At 39.8% G+C, this 17,531-nt stretch overlaps 1 protein-coding gene across 1 annotated transcript in view; it reads right to left on the bottom strand.

Moving 5' to 3' along the window:
* ADAM12 (ADAM metallopeptidase domain 12) overlaps positions 1 to 17,531 on the bottom strand; it is a 187,357-nt gene that overhangs the window by 7,247 nt on the left and 162,579 nt on the right. Inside the window, exons 15-21 of the mRNA XM_037400747.1 lie at positions 12,520 to 12,628; positions 12,214 to 12,412; positions 9,663 to 9,740; positions 7,240 to 7,348; positions 4,039 to 4,174; positions 3,282 to 3,390; positions 2,623 to 2,805 (exon numbers count right to left, since the gene is read on the bottom strand). Coding sequence (XP_037256644.1) covers positions 2,623 to 2,805; positions 3,282 to 3,390; positions 4,039 to 4,174; positions 7,240 to 7,348; positions 9,663 to 9,740; positions 12,214 to 12,412; positions 12,520 to 12,628 — 923 coding nt within the window. The remainder of the gene's footprint in view (positions 1 to 2,622; positions 2,806 to 3,281; positions 3,391 to 4,038; positions 4,175 to 7,239; positions 7,349 to 9,662; positions 9,741 to 12,213; positions 12,413 to 12,519; positions 12,629 to 17,531) is intronic.

The raw sequence follows: 17,531 nt of genomic DNA, 5'->3' as shown, positions 1-17,531 counted from the left end.
TTCAGTGGTGCTGTGCTGATTTATATTGACTGTGAATCTAGCCTGTAAATACAAGTCTGTTTGCCTTGCGAGAGCACCTGAAAGAAGAAAAAGCTGTTTATCAGTCAAAAGCTTGTTAAATATTAAACTCGGCAACAGTGTGTTTGCTAAGTGATTTTTTGGGGTGGATTTGTTGTTGCGGTGATGGGGTTTTTTATTATTTTACTTACACCTGGAAGGAAATTTTATAGCAAAATATTAATTCATTCGTTGCTGTCTCAACAGACACTAGAAGATACAAGGTTTGTCTTCGACTCTACTCGGTATGTTGTGCCTTAGCTGTCCACTGCTATAAGCCCAGAGGCAGCAGGAAGGGAGCTCAAGCTTAAATCTACCTCTCCGAAGGGAGAAGCAGGAGGCAGCTGTGAAGCCAGAGGAACGGTGAATGGCTTCAGATACTCTTCAGCACTGTACTGCAGCACTGAGCATCTGCGTGATATTATGAATGTAGCAATTATTTGTAAAGCGCTTCCTCTTGATGACCTGATGGATGCACTTCCAAGACAGTGCTGAAGCAATACATGAAGCAGTACCTATATAAACGAGACCAAAACTATTCTCAAGGTAATTTACTTCTTCCAAGCTTTGAGGGAGTAAAATTGTTAACTTCAGAAGAAAAAATTTTCTTCCCCACAGTGCTTTCTGTGTCTTTAGGATATAAAAAGTAGCTGTTTCTGACAATCTTGAATTGAGGTTATGGACATAATTTGGAAATAAGCCACTCTTGCTTATTCACCAGGCTGCCTTGAGTTGACCCTCTGCTCGTCCTATTTCTGTTTCATGCAGCAACGGAAAATTGTAACCAGAGATATTTTGATTGATAGAGTAACTGTCACAATTAATTTAGGCTGCCAAAATTAAAAGCTTTTTAGCAGTTTCTGATCTGTCAGTCTTTGGTAATGATAGCACTAGAAATCTGGTATTCTACCCTGCACTTTGTATGGGATTTGAAGGGGAGGGCGCTCAGGAACATGAATTGCAGTGGTGCATGGGGCTGCTTTGATGTGTGGTGACAGGATGGGGCAGATAGAGATGCACCATCAGAATGAGAAATGGTTACTTTTTCTTGGAAAGCCTTTTCTCCAGCTGTCTTCTGCTAGTAGGAGACAGAATAAACTTGTAAGTTGCTAGATGAGAAGAAATAGAAGAATTTTTTTTTTAATGGAATCATTTGATTAAGGAACAGAAAAGCACTTGCACGTAAAGTCTTAACTTTGACCACTGTGAAATATGCAGAATAATTTAAGGAATGCAAGAAAATAAACAACAAAACCATTGGAGCTAAAGGCAAAAGCAATATGAACCAATACTACTTCAGATTTCCTATAAAATTGATTTTAGAAAGAATCAGTATTTCCCATTCCCCTAAATTACGAGCAAGACAGAAAATGTAAGAAGAAAAAGCTTAAATACTTGGATAGCTGTTAATAAACTGGCTACACTTATAAAAGTCGGTCTGAGTGGTTCAGTGTTCAGACTTAGACAAAATTAAAACTAGATACACTTTTTCTGCTGTCATAATACATGCCGTGGCATCTCAGCGCTCTCACCCCTTTTTGGTTCTGTGTTATTTTTACAGCCAGTTTTCAAAGCACTGCATTTCAGCAACAGTTTCTCATAGCCACATCCTCTAAATCACTGGGAAAGCATCTCAGAGTAGCTCACAAGGTTACTGCAGGAGGAAGGTGCTCCATTTTTGGCCATCCTAGCCAGGTCCAGATAGCTGTGTCTTGAGTGCCTGTGCCTGTCTGAGTACAGATTTGCAGTATGTGCATCCAAATCGATGTGATACTCATTTAGGAACGCTTGGAGATAACAACATTCACCTCATTTTAATCTCGTGCTATATCCAGAATAGCACGTCTACAAAACAGAAATAGCTGCGTGCCCGATTCCTTTGCTTAGACACAGTCACTCCACAAATGCAACCAGAAAGGAGAAGCCGGTGACAAGAAAGGGACAATTTAATATAGACAACTGCACAGACAACTTAATCTGCCCTGAACATTGCCTTGAGATGCATCTTATTACAAAAACATGGGCTACGAGCTCTATTTAAACATTGCAGTGAAAGGTACATCTGCATGAAATAGTGTGGGTAATTACAAAATCTGCTTTTCAGGTCTGTGCTCTGGAAAAAACACATCCAGTTCATGCACCCCTTGGCAGAACAGAAGCACATCAAGCTAATATACCTTTTGCTCTTCTGCAAGACATCTGCAGCTTGACTTCCTAAATGATATCGCTGTATTTGGCACCTTGCTAACAAACCTACAGCTTCCCCTCCGGTGGGGCAGCTGGCAAGATGAGCCTGTGTTTGCCTGTTATAGGGAGCTTGTTTATACAGTTGTGTCTTGAGTGGCGAAGAGAGAGTTCAGGATCCTAAATTTTAGGCTCACAGCCTCAGCTGGCATAAAGCGATATACCTGCACCACGTTTCTAAACTTGTACAAAGTATAAAGGAAATACTGGGGGAAAAAGGCCAGTATGAGATACGAGAAAACACTTAATTCCTCTTTACTACATGCAGATACACAGTAAATATTAAATAGGAGAGAAGCTTAAAGAAAAATCAATGGTTACCTGGGCAAACCTCAGCGAAGGGTTAACTGGCAAGGGTCTTTCAGGCACAGCATGGTGACACGGCGGCTGGGGAAGGGGTGGTAGGACTCGCTGCGGTGTTTTTAATTGTGGCAAATCATGTGTCTTCATGGGGTTACTAATGTCAATGATCTGATACGGCAGCGGTCTCCTTGGACCGTCTCTCTGAAAAAAACCAAACAACCAAAACTTACGAACTTCAAGAGTTGACACAAGTATTGCTACTTTAAAACATATGTTATTTGTTTGCTTTTCTCTTCTATCCTGCTTTCATCTACCTTCAACACATGCTCAACCAGAGAAGCAATTAACAACTTCCGGAATCTTACTCGAGCACTAATCCTTCACTGTTTGGATGTCGTGTTGTGGTGTAAGCCAGCAGGCTCTACCCTGGAGACTAAATATTTCTTTTCTGCACTTGACACCTCCACTTGTTTAAAACTTGAAAGCCCTAAATGTATTTTGAAGACTACATCATCTCCCATTTTACATATTGTTAGTTCTACATGATATTAAGATCATGTAATAATTGTGTTGTAATAGATTACTTAGATGAGATCCAAATTATAGAACACCCCCCCCCCCTCCACCCCCCCTTTTTTTAATAGAAAACCCCACAGCTAAATTATTTAGGGACTCACTTTTTGCACGTTTGTATTTTGTGGCTTCACGATGAGATTTTTACTGAGAGATGTGGTATGAACATGATTAGGCTCAGCTGAACTGGAAGGTCTTGCTGGAGTCACAGACCTGCAATACAAACATATACTTACTGAACACAACATTCTGCTTTATAAATTTTTTTAAACAGTAGCCTTTTTTTCAGAATGAGGTTTTGCAAGGACTTTCTGACTTTTTTATAGTAAATATGGAAAGTAAAAATTGTCTAGCACTCCTGCAAGAATAAAAATAAATATTGATTTTTTGGAAACCAGTAGTCTGTTAAATTAGCTTCTGCAATCTGTGGAAATGCAGCTTTGTAACACCCAAGAGACTATTCTAATGAATGTAGCATTTAAACAGTAATGACCTCAAATATGAAAGTTTCAGCTGACTCGACTGAGTTTATATAAAAGGCCATGCAATGTAATGAAGCTAATTCAAGCAAATGAAAATAAAGGCAATACTTCCTTCACTTCTTGATTTTTTTTTTTTTTATCACAAAAGAAAAGAGGTATGGAGTCAAACCAAAATCTACATTATTTACTGACCATCAATAAAGTTAAACGAAACCAGGAAAACCACTGCTGTTAATACTTGGTGCATATTTTTCTTCAGGCTGGCTCTTTCTAACATAATCACACCGTTCTGCAATGAACCTCAAGGTGACAGCTGCCTTATTTACAGCTACTTTCCACTAATATCTATTAAAAGTATAATTAGGGAAAATGTTCATACCTTAGTTTCTCTATGGTTGTCTTTTTACTTGTAAACAACCATGTCATGAAAGTCTTCCTTTTCAGATACATGACTGATCCAGCAAAGATCAGGCACAGGATGGTTATCAACACTCCTATGGTTAAACTCTTATTATCTGCAACAAAACACACGGAGTTAACTTCTACCCAGAGCCATCTTCACTGAAATGTACTGTGTGTCTGGAGAGGGACATTGCTGCCTGGGCCGTGTTTCCAACTGCAATGCAGGTGAAGTGAATAAACCATGAATGAAAGACTAATAAACTCTATCCTGGTGCTTGAATTTTGGCCTGTTTTAAAGTTATTTCTTAAACATTGGGGAAAAATCGGTTAAAATATAATGCTGTCCATCCCTTCCAACTGAACTGTTCTATTCTAGTCAGATATCTGGGTCCAGACATGAGCATCTCTGTGTACTCTCTCTGCCCCTATGTTCAGGTCTTGCTTGGGTTGTCACCTAACGGGCTGCTGGCTGCACCAGCCACCCACAGGGTGATGGCTGTAGCAATGCCAGCTGGCACCTTCTTCACGGGCTGCCAGGGTAGCAGACAGAGGCTGAGAGGGAGAGAAAAGGGACAGAAATACCTAGATTGTGCAAACTTTTAAATATTAAAGAACGTGCAAACACGTTAGAAGTGTAAAGTTTTAAATATTCTGTCCCTCAGAGGTAAGCAGTAACGCTAGCTCCTTTATCACCAGATTTTAAGGTTTTCAATGCATTTTAAGACTGGGCAAACAGTCTGAAATCTGGACCAGTGTGGCCCAGCCCAGACAGCTGTCAAATCGAATCTGGAGGCAAGCAAGGAGCTGAAGGGCAGCCTTCAGCAGCGGTGCTGTGTGCCCTCCTAGGGATGCTCTGCTTAGCGAGGGGCTGCAGCCTTCTGTACCTGTTCCCCTTTTCAGAGTGTTTTAAGCTGCTCTAAGTACCTTGCTGGGACCTAAGTGAGGCACAACGGTATAATGAACCCTGAGTAGAGACTTGCAGCTGAAAGAAAGCCTTATTTATAGGAAGAGCGAAGAAGCAGCTCTGATTGTTACAGATATGATATGATCATTGCCTGGAAGAGAGGATGTTGTGTTTCTTCAGGACGGCTGACTAAAAAATGCACACTCCCACAGTAGGAGAAACATCTTTAATCTTTACTCTGGTAACCTGTCATCACTGTCTCAGTCTTATCCTGATGGATTTCCAGCCAGCTGGCTCTCATCTAATGGCCTAAGCTCGCCGGGATGCTGGTGAACGCAGCCAGCCACACTGGCTGAGCAAGCTACACGTGGGGCTGGGCGGGCACCTTACAGCAGTGCAGAATAATAAATCCTTCACCATCTCCAAAAGATGAATAAAATCAATAAGCTAAGATGATGCAATTTTAATTAATTAACTCCTCTACCTAACAATCAAATATTTAAGGCATCTTTGTAAGAACAAAAAAAATTATAGTGTCAAACACATAGGTTTGTTTTAAGTCAGCTGGGTAAAATCAGTTACTAAATACTAATGAGACCATGTGCCTTTCTTGACTAAGATGAAAGTATTTTATTGAGCTAATCCTTCTGTAATTGATTTAGAGATGTACAAACTCAGATCATAAGCTAAACCACCTCATCAAGTGTTCATATTTAAATCCGTGTCAGCTATAGAAAATTATGTCCTCTAGCAATTTCTATATTTGTTTATTCCCAGTATTATTAAATGTAGCACTCTAGAGAAAAATGGTGAAGCTACCACAATATATTAAACTATTGCTAAAAAAATTTTCTGTTAAATTGAAGTGATGGCTTCCAAAACACAAAATGCAAGAATTATCAAAGATAGTTTGTCTTGTCCAGTTATTGTTGTCTGTGCAGCATGTTATTATAATATATTTCATAGCTCCCTAGATGCTTAGCTTTCAGGTAAGTTGAAAAAGGACTGTAATGATTTAGAGCAAATCTTGAAAGAAAACATATTACACAAGTAATCAAACTTGTTCAGTGCCTGAGCATGGTTCCTTTGCTATCTTACCAACCAGTAGGTATTTAAAAAAAAAAGATTTTTCAATAGTAAAATCGTAATGTGAAACTTTGCCAAGGAAATGACCATAATGTCATAAATTCAGCATTACAATTCACTGCAGGATATGGCATGTAAAGAATACAGTCCAGTTTGGTTTTGAATAGTCTTATTCGTATGAAAACATGCAGATCATTTTCTAGTGACTTTTAGTTTATATATGTACAGGCAAGTAGACTGCTTGTCCTGTCATATGTAAATCAGAAACACCTCTACAGAAATAAAGTTGCAGCACTCTGCAGAAAAATCGGTGTGGGTTGATTATCAAACCCTATAAAATTCACAATGTGTAGAATTAATTCTTCCTGAGGTTGGCCAGAGGTGAAGTAAGATACCATAGCCAATGTTCTGCAGACTGAACAAGGGGAAACCAAAGTACAAGTTATACAAAATGCACACCTCCCACTGCTATGATATGTGAGAGCGACTTCTGGTAAATGTGTGGAAGCTATTTAGTTTTAATCTGATAAGGTCAGAAAGTTGCTATTTTCCACAATACAAAAGAACCTCCTTAGAAGAAAGATATAAACTATATTGCTGAATTTTTGATTATGCAATAATTTTGCATTTAGAACCATTGCAATATCTGCTCTTCATTAGGCACATCGCTACAGGAGCGGGTTGCATGTGCAGTAAAGTATTTCTGCCCTGATGCATTCAGTGGAGAATGCTGGGGCTTGACATATCTCAAGGTGAATCCAAAATTACTCCTATGTTCATATACCATGGCAACAGGATTAGCTCAAGTGTAGGAGTTAGCTCCTCATCCTTGGCTTAAATTAATACTATTCCCTACTTATTACAGTCAGCTACTAAACCTGACCACGTGTCTTGGGAAGCAAAGAAAGGCAAAAAGAAAGGCAGAAAGGAAAGTAAAAGAAAGGCAAAGAAAAGAACAGAACCCAGCAGGACCACTGTGCCTCTAGTTATGCAAGAAAATTGATGCACTCAGGCTGCCTTGGTTTTGCTTCACTAAATTTTCGAGCTGGTGCCAATGCGTTTGGATTAAGCCATTTGATTTACTGACTTATTTCCCTGTTTTGCAAGCTCATTGCTTACAAGACAACACTTTGTATTTCCACTCTTTATCATGCACACAAGGGGTACAGCATACATCGTACTACTGACCTGCTTGCCTAATTGGCCCACTATCCATGCTGCCACCAAACCCTGGCTTGTCACAGTACGGGGGGGCCCAGTCAGCCTCACAGTGACAGTTCTTTTTATTGTTGCAGACCTGCAAACCAAGACAAATAGCTTAACATGGAAAGGATTACCCTATACATCTGAGAGCAGCACTGGCTGATAAGGCTTTCTAATCAGATAGTGACACATCTGAAAGAAATAAAACTTATAGAAGCAAAGAGATACACTGGTATCTGGCTATTGGCACAGCTAAGATGCCATAGAGCAACTCTGAGTGCAAGACACCATGGAGTAACAGGGATCCTAAAAAAGCATTATTTATTTGGCAGGTGATCATTAGAGTTGCACCAGCTGACAGCTTCAATAATATAAGGATAATCACCTGCCTCTTTAGTCTTATTCTCTCGTTGCCTCCAGCAGCAACATTATCTGCTTTCTAACTTATTTTCCTTCTGCCTTCACTTGAACAAGAGTCCTTCTGTGCCGCTAAAGCTGTAAAGCTTTGCCAGCCCACTTGAACACTCCTATCCACCGAGGCTGCACTAGGCTGCATACTGATTTTTCCAGTACTCGGAACCCCTGGCCCTGAGATGAATCAGGTGCTGGAAGAACTTGTGAAACTGGAACCAGGGCTGAGGAAACCCTCCCTTTGATATCACACCTGCACTGTCCATAAAGATACAGTCCAGAGCCTTCTGGTGAGTTTAACCTGAGTTAAGGAACAACTAGCAAGACCTGATTTACGAAATGCTCCCGGCAGAATGAGAGAGCTCCAAAGGACTGGAGACCTTCATCAACATCAGCCTGTTCCCACTGCCCAGAGCAGAAGGAGCTGGTAGACTCACGGCTTTTTTCCTCAGGAGGTCCCACAGCCCCAAACACCCATCAAGAGAACCATAGAACCACAGAACAGTTTGGGTTGGAAGGGACCTTAAGGATCACCGAGCTCCAGCCCCCCTGTCATGGGCAGGGACATCTTCCATGAGACCAGGTTGCTCATGAAAGGCCACTTTTTTTTTCCTTTTGCTACTACCCAAGCAGTGCCTGTGTGACTAATACAGAAGCTAAAGCTCCCAGCAGTATCGGCCGAACACAAGAACTGAATGGGCCAAAAAATATTGTTGCACAGGAAAGAGATGGCACAGTCACATGTAGGTGCTCCAACTGATTTTTAAATAACGTTTCTGGGCTTAGGGCTAGTTGTCAATGCGGTCCTCAGCCCTGCGCTAACACTGATCATCACTAATCTGCCACCACCGTGGGGACACCACACAATAGATGAATAAATGGGTTTCTCAGCAAGATGCTAGTGAGTTCATAAGAGTTTGCAAATGTGCACTTTTCTGGCAAGGTCAGCTGGCAGGCGTTCAGAAGGACCATACTGGCCGTGCCCGCAGAGTATTAAAATCTCATTCATAGCTTAGACTGGCTATGGCCATGTAAAACGCAAAAAGAAAAAGATTTACTTTTCAAAGACAGCAGAATAATTAAAAATATAATTCATTAAACATTATTTTTCAGATTGAAGTGCTACAGGAGTTCCCATCTACAATTCCACGAGGTCATTTTTTGTTACTCAGGAGTCACCAGAGGTTCTCCACTGTACAGACATAAAGATGCCGGGCTAAGCCAGCGCTCGTTCCAGCACAGTGATGAACGCAGCACCATCAACACTGCTCACTTTTTCAAATGTGGGATGATAAAACAAGTTAAAGCAAATTAAAATTCTGTCTCAGGAGAAGCCAGAGAATTTTCTATGGCCATTCCGGTGTCGTTGCCACAGCTTTTCACAGAAACAAACAGATCATCAGCAAATCAAGGTTAATAAGGCATAGCTTGACATAATTAACATTTCCATAATATAAACTAGGTTTCAAACCACTTTGATATTATTAACTGATATCATCATTTTTTTCATTCTGCACCACTTTCATACCTATAAAGTCTTCAGTATGGTTTTACTTTTTTTAATACTTTTGGAAATGCTTTTTCATTTGACTCTCTATTCAAAGACATAACTTCTCTGTATCCACATAGAAACTGTATTTTTTGAAATGTTAATGAGAATTCTTCATGAAGGAAGGTTAGACTTACAGTTGCTTTGAAGATGACAAAATTGCTTATTATCATAGGCTGTTAATTAAGAACAAGATAATCACTACCTGATAAATATGTCTTTGTTTAAAAATAATTTCATTTCTTGAAGTTCATGTAAGGGACACTGAAAATGGAAATACATAATAAAAAAGCATTGCAGTGGCTTTGATATATTACAAGCAATCATAGATCCCAAAGCTATTACATTAAATGATTTCTTGTCCAGTGTTTATTGAGTGATTGAAAAAAAGTGTATATATAATATACATATATATTATATATGTGTATATATATCTTATAATGCTTACTCCACGTCCATGGCACTTTGTTGCACATTTATGTACACCAAACACACTTGTGTTCTGGCACCGGCGATTAAGGCAAATCTGCAAAATAAGAGAAAAGGCATTTTAAGAGGAACAGACCTGCTGGTGCCCACAAGGCATCAAGTCCCTCTCTGTACAATCTGCTCATCAATCTATGAGTTGTCCTTTTAGCAGTTAAAGAAGTCCCAGCCCATGTGCTGCATTGACAACATTATATTGACAAGAAGGACACCAGAATTAGGTGGTGTTGTCTTTGTAAAAGGCTTTGTCAGTCTTTTAGGTCCAAATCTGTGTAAGCTGAATTCTGCTCCCCATCGGCATCCTGGCCAACATGGAATTTCAGACATAGTTCACATTTGGTGGATATGCTGAGCTTGTGTAAATAAACACTCACAGTTTCACTGAAGTGGAACTGGTGGTAAACCACTGGGGTTTGGGGTTTCTTTAAGCCAATTTAAAAACCACTAATTTGCATTTTTGCAGGACTAGGAATGCACCGAGCAGGATTCTTCCAGTACTTGTCTGGCTGCATTTGCGTCTTCACAGCAGCAGATGATTCCTCAAGGAAAGGTCTGGGTTCCCTTGTGGTGTAAATTAATATAGCTCTGTTTATATCAATAGTGCAAGACTTTTTGATGCTAGTACAGAACTTGGACCCAGGACAGTCGGGATATTTAACTGAGGTCATTGATGTGTATGGGCGCATCATTGTTCTTCAACAAAACTGAGACCTTTCTAAGAGTTTTCCCAAGCTAAACAATTTTTTTTGGTGTCAAATACATAGCAACCATATTTAAAGTATAATAATCATATAGGAAGTAGAAGTAAACAAGTAGCGTACACCAAGTAATAACATTCAATTTTTTTTGTTTTCCAGTCATTACAGGTAAACCTTACTCTGCCAATACAGCTGAAAATTGAGGTAAAGCAAGATTAGCACCATCTACTAATACCATCAAACAAACAAATGACTGATGAAGATGTCAGTAATGAGAAGTTATTCTACTCAAAAATGAAAAAAGAAGAAATCAGGGCTGGAATATCTGTTACTATGCTACATTGCCAGGAAAAAAAGAAGGGGGGGTGGAGGAAATCATCGCACAATTTTGATCATGTTTAACTGGAGTTCAGTTCAGTAGTAATAAAAGTCAGTCACAATAATTAGCATTAAGCAGGGAACAGTGTTGAAGGAGACGACAGGGATGCTTAATCAGGGCACTTATCCCCTGGGGAGAAGGAAAAATGGAAAGGAAATTAGAGCGAATTGGCATCAACACGCACACATGTAGAGAATATGGTCTGATTACAGCAGCATTCACAATTCAAATATTCATAGTGCGGTAGCACACAGAATTTTGATCACATTAAAATGGCTGCATTTCAAATTGTGTATCTTCAGCTTAGAAAACTCAAGAATATTTAAATTCATATTCTTAATCCATAATACAAACGCACTAATGTCCTCGAAGTAAAACATACAATTTCATAAGTATTAGCCTGTGTATTCTATAGAGTGTATGTGTATGATTAGATAGATTAGAAAGATTAAATACTCATTAGTAAAACATAATGGGGTGCTTTCCCAGCGCTGAATTTTCTTTGAAAAGACATTTTATAACAGATTGACTTAGAAATGTTGTAAGGGTTGTTTTCCTGTAACAGAACTGTAGCTTCACTTGGGACATATTTTAAACCTGTTCCCAATACAGTGTGGTAATCCAGAATAATTCAAAAGCATTCAGAAGTTCAGAGGCTTGCTTGAATTTATCACAAACTATCAAAGCACTTTTTTTTTTTTCCTTCTTTTTGCAAGTATTCCACTGAGGGTATGGAAACCTTTTTCATTTCAATAGCTCTTGGACTCCTTTCCATTCCTCCCACCCTGTAAACTCATGGCAGTCTCCCGTCTTTCTCTGTTCCTTTTCTCACAAAAGGAAAACTAAGAATGAAATAGCCGTATGAAATCTGGAATACATTCACATTGGATAGTTCGCAAAGTTTGCAAAACAGCACTGCAAAAATCAGTTTTGGTGGCTGAACAGCAATGGGTTTATATTTTTTCCTACAGTGCACACAGAGATAACTTTTCGGGGGGGGGGGGGGGGGAGCCATAATCAGCAGGTATAATACATTTTAAAACCTAAAGTGAACTTAATGACTATTTTGCAATGCTATAAACACCAGACAAGTGAATCCACTGAACTCCTTACAAATATATTAAGAAGCCTGTAATGTATTTTGCTGTATTTACTTTGCAGAAAACCTCTAGCCTACATGGACAGATACTTGGAACTGTCCTCAAAAAATCAATTATAAACTTCAGCAACTTGCATTGCATCTGCAAATCTGTAACCCAATACACTGGCCAAAAGAAGGGAGTAAAAAGTCTGACTCAGTGTAAGCATGAGAAACAATTCCTTTGTGAAAGAAAAAAAAATAATCCCAAATCAAAACCTAGGCAGTTTAGTACGAAATACTTAGCAGCATGAGGGTAGTGATGTTCTCCGTGTCTGGGAGTATTTCAGAATCTTACTTTTCCATCTTCACACTTGGTTCCTGACAGCACAAGACCAGGATCAGGCATATCATCACCCAAATACACGTGGGTACCTCGACACAGAATCTTGCCACCTTCCTGAAGTGGGATATTAGTTTCTATGGAAACTGCATTGGTACCAATTACAGGTCGATTTGCTCCTCCTTGACACTGGATTTTTCCACATTTAGCATCTCTGAAGGAAAAACACAAAACCAAAGAGGAGTCAAATAGTTTTAGATGTTCTAAGCCCTCTCCCACACCCCCAGCATCTGTTCCTGTGTTTGCAGGGAGGGTCCCTACCTGGGTTCACATTTAGCAAACGAGCTCTTGGAGTCTTTGCCACAGTTGCCATAAGGATCACCTGCAGAATTGACTCTCTCAAAGCAGATCCCAGGAGCAGGTTTCGCACCTGAAACAAAACCTAATCAGAACTTTCATCTCATACAAGGTGTTTTTAATAATGTTCTTTGAGCTCCACTGATGCTTTAGGGGAAGGCAGAATGTGATCTGCATATTGATGGAGCACACCACCACAGTTGTGCTGGATCAGCATGCTAATTGAAGAGCCTGAATGTGTGTGGGGGGTTCGTTCCACTGTTATTTGTCTCTCTTGGCAATGCTGAGTAATAGAGAATGCAGAACTCAGATTCTCTTTCAGAATTTCTCTAGATGGTATCCCTCTTGTGAATCCTCCTAGGACACAAAAATTTTTAGGAAATGCCAAATCTAGTTTGGTGAAGAAAGACAAAGGCCAGCTGGTGAGTTAGCTCCCTTATTTTTACAGGAGCCCACAGGATTGTAGTGAGACCCCAGGAGCTGAAGCTGAAGCCAAAGCAACTCAGCACAACAAGAAACCAAAAAAAACCCCACAAAACAGTTGCAAACTAGAGTACCACGTGTCTGTGAAAACATGACCACATGACATGGCAAAGAGGATACGCTGCTGTTAGATCAAGCTAATGTACTGGGGAGAGGATGGGAACCCATCCCTACTTTAATTCTTAGTAAATCCACTCCTGAGAGGTAAGACTGACTTGAAAGAAGGGTCGTTTCTACCACGGTGGTGGAAATAGGAATCTGGGAAGACAGGCGGCATCTGCTTCTTATCTACTGTAGTCCTTTATGGTGGAGACATATCCTAACGGCAAAGGAACTTCCCTGGTGGGAGTAGTACTGGAAATGTTTGTGCAGACAGATTACTCATCCTTAAATTTTAGAAGTTAAAAGGTACTATGAGGACGCCTGTTCTAATGTCTTATACAGACAATCTCCTGTCCATTTTCCCCCAGATTATGATCAACTGTTGAAAATCTTCTAGGGGAAGATACACGCATTCATATGAAAGGTCTAAGAGGTGGAGGATCTACTTCTCTGATTTGACTGTTGCAAGAATTAATTAGTTCACGTATTATAATTTAATCCCTTTGTTCTGTTGTGAGTGTGGCTTCTATTTCCAGCCAATAACTGCTGCTCCTTGCAAGATTTAAAGGTCTTTTGCTGCGCCCTTTGCTACCCCATACTTTCTTTCCATGAAGATAACCAGTAGCACAATCAGGTCATTGCCACCATTTCAACTACTCCAATACACAGACTTGCTTTGAGGAGACAAAGTGTTAAGGAGATACACTGGCTAGAACTCTTCACAGAGATCTGCTAGATGCATTTTTGTACTTTTGATAGATCAGCCAAACCGAAATGAAAAGATCTGGCAGCAAATGATCCTAAAGGTGGAGAATATGCCATTTGTACAGTGTTCCCTGATTTTTAACAGAGACAGAATATCTGAGTTAATGTTACATTTTTTTCAAATGTTTTGAGCCACTTCCAAGCATGTATGCCTCTAACAGTGGGTAAAACGCATTTATTTAAACCATGCTGAAGATTTCATTTGAAATCCTTTAAAGAGGAAGAAGTTTGTAGGGGTTTTTTTGTTTGTTTGTTTGTTTTTGTTTTGTTTTGTTTTTTCTTAAAAAAGGGGTCAAATTCCTGGAGAAGAAAATACAAATATGATTGTAAATCTTCCAGTTAGTGTGGTTCTTTTCACTAATAACTCAGAGATTAAAGCCTCAATTAATTATCTGCATTTCACAGTCAGAAGCTTGACTAATACTATATACTGCTGCACAGCAATCTAATGCTTTTAAGGACAAAATATTAAAACTTGGAGAGGCTTAAGATGGCACCCTTTTTTCCTTCTAACATTTTTACATACTTAAACTGGAAAACTCAGAAAGGCAAGCACAGAAGGAACAGAATATGAGCTGCTAGTTCCCTGGAGAGCAGGACAAGAGCCTGAAATTCTTTGGAAGATTACGATCAAGCTTGCTGAGTTCAGACTATTTCTCAAATCTGGAACTATTAAAAGGGACTCAGACAGCATTCTTTCACTTCTTTTCATTAGACCACAAGCAATAATCAAAGAATCAACAAAAGCATCCAGACAAGGCACTGTGCGAAAGGCAAATGTAAAATTTCCATTTTCAGCATATAGATCCCTCCTCATCTTTCAGGGCAGGGACATTAACCATTCAGCTTGATACAAACATTAACATATGCCAGCTTTAGAAGGGAAGAGGAGGGAAGGAAAAAAACATGCTGTAAGCAAGAAATCAAGTCAGACTGCATCTCCTCCCACATCTGCAAAGACCAACTTCCTCAAACCTACCTCACCAAAGGAATAAGCCCTGCAACCACATATCATGATGATATGCAATTGGTGTGGGTCTCGCTTTTTTCTTGGCCAGGAGCCTTGTGCCACAATTAGTTCAGCCAGTGGCGTATCACAGACTCATAGAACAGTTTAGTTTAAAAAGGACCTGTAAGTAGCATTGCAATGACTGGAGGCTTCCCTGGAGATGTGTCAGCAGCAGCCCAGAGCGCAGACACATTTTCCCCAGAGTGGTGTGTTGCTCCAAAAGCTGCCAAAGGCAAAATGAATGCTCATGTCCTGCACTTTGACTGTAAGTGACCTAAAAAAACCTTATTAAAAATCATGGCATTAAAAAGACAAAGGGCTTGCTGAAATTCTAAGAGAGTTTAAGGAATTTATCTTCTTTTTTCACCTGGTGAAACCTTTTTTTTTTGTTTGTTTGGTTGTTTTTTTTTTTGAATGTAGAAGTCAAGTGTGCTACACATGATGGAAAGCAGCCTGCAGGAAGAAGAACACATCTGCAGCATCCTTGCAGTGCGCTTGAGCTCCAACCAATCATACTTGACAAGAAAAAAGACCTCATGGAGTACAAAAAAAATGCTCCCCTGCCAGGCTTGGAGCAGTCTGTGTATGAAAACACCTGGTACCCAATGATCGTCTGTGGCTTGGAACCCAAAATCTTCCATTTCTGTCTTTGGTATCAAACCAAAACACGTTGTTGCTTGGGATTCAGATGGCTGTTCCCTCCCTGACTGGTTTCTCACAATATTTGGACTTTTTAACAGATGAAAACATATCAGCGTGTAAGAAGCCGAACAGATGGAGCTCCCAAGTTAAAAGGAGGTTTTCAGAGGATGCTGAAGGAAGAGAATTGTAACATTGTGTTTCTGGAGGTAACCCATTCATCATGATGGCACCACATAAACTGAAGCAGAAAGTCCTGTCTTTCTCTATTTTGCTACCTCTACAGGCAAAGGCAAAATGATTTGTGAAAGATTTCCAGTTGTTATTAAGTGCTTTGAGCTGGATAAGCAGAGTTTATTTCACTTTGCAATTGATAATTACAGTATCGTGACCCTGTAATTAAGGTCCTGCCAGCCTTTCCACGCCAAGCCTTATTCAAGGGATTAAATCAGCCGTTTGAGACTGCAGAAGGTCAAAGCTCACCACTGCAGTTCTCAGCCTGTAGATTTTATTTTTTTTTTCCCTCTCCAAACGTGTATATTGATAAGCCCACTTCTTTCCCTGTATAGTTGCAAAAAAAGAGAGATGTTCTATACTTTTGGAAGCGATACAGAAATGCTGTGTCATTTCAGATCAGTACAGGACCTGCTGCAATGAACAAAACACCGTCACGGTCTCCTGAAAGAGAAGGGAGAAATTTCTGACCATGGTGCTGATTCCATGAGCAGAGAAATGCTCATTATCAGCCTGACAGCAGAAAAGAAAGATATTTCAATTGAGTTCCCAGCATCATCTCAAGGCTTATATTTTAAAAAAATTACACAGTGTTTAAGGGTGTGGAAGAGAATAAAACCTCAGTATCCAAGTAACAGACTGGAGTTCTATTGCTCAGGCTGTGCCAAGCAGCACCACAAACAACTGTATAAATAAATATAAGCATAAAAATATGCACTCTGCTCATGTGATTTGCACCTGGGTTTTATATCTCATTACGTTTGTTTTAGTGCACTGATAATGCAAAGCAAACTTTCCACAAGCTCCCCTTAGCCTCTCTCTTCATCTTGGTGATGCCTGTTAGTCTGTGCAAGAGCAAGATGGGGTTGAGCTGTTATTTTTTGCTTTTAAGGAGCATTCTAGTTCTCACTACCTCTGAGAAGATGGGCTAATGCCTTCCACATCTCCAAAAGAAAAGGCCTGGCTATCAATCTGTGATGATCAAAACGGTTTGATCCTACTGAATCCAGATCTTTACAATGCTTGGACAAATTAATATTAAAAAAAGCAACCAACCAGCCAAACACAAAAAGCAGTTAGCAATGGCTTAGTTAGCAAACTTAGATGGGGAACTTATCTATTTTGCCTATAGGGTTGCACCTGGAAACAGCTGCAAAGCTCTTACACCAGTGACAGGGCTTTGTAACAACCAATGGCATTAAAACTAAGATTGCTCCTTCCTAAACAAATGGTCATGTCTATACAACAAATTTAAGTATGTTCGAATTATTAAGTCAATGCCTGCCATTGGCTCCCCCAAATCATTGCTTTTTTCCCTCTTGGGGAAATGTAGGAAAACCCACTGACAAACGTCTCCTTTCCTTCCCTAAAGAACCACTGTCTTGTTAATGTAGAAAAAGACATGAGTCTAAAGCTGAGAATCTTCCATTCCTTGGTAATCGATAATTTCTCTCCCTTAAGTAGCTTTATCTGCTTATCTAGTTGCTCCTGCAAAGTGCCAATGGAGTACCAGCCATTACACGTGTCTTACCATCGATGTCTTTCAGTCACACTACCATCAACAGCTCAGGTCAGTGCAATTGGATTTTTTTTGAATATGAAACAAAAAAGGTCACAAGCAATTCATGCATATTTCTCCTTAAGGATAAAAATGACACGAATTATGGTGAGAGAGAGAGAGAGAAAAATTTGTATGTTCTGGAAGCAGACTGGAATAAACTTGGTCTTTAGGAAGAATTTATGG

Source organism: Falco rusticolus, chromosome 9 (genome assembly GCF_015220075.1).
Source record: "Falco rusticolus isolate bFalRus1 chromosome 9, bFalRus1.pri, whole genome shotgun sequence".
Taxonomy (NCBI): Eukaryota; Metazoa; Chordata; class Aves; order Falconiformes; family Falconidae; genus Falco; species Falco rusticolus.
Note: the sequence above shows the minus strand (reverse complement) of the source record. Positions and strands in the feature narration are given on the sequence as shown.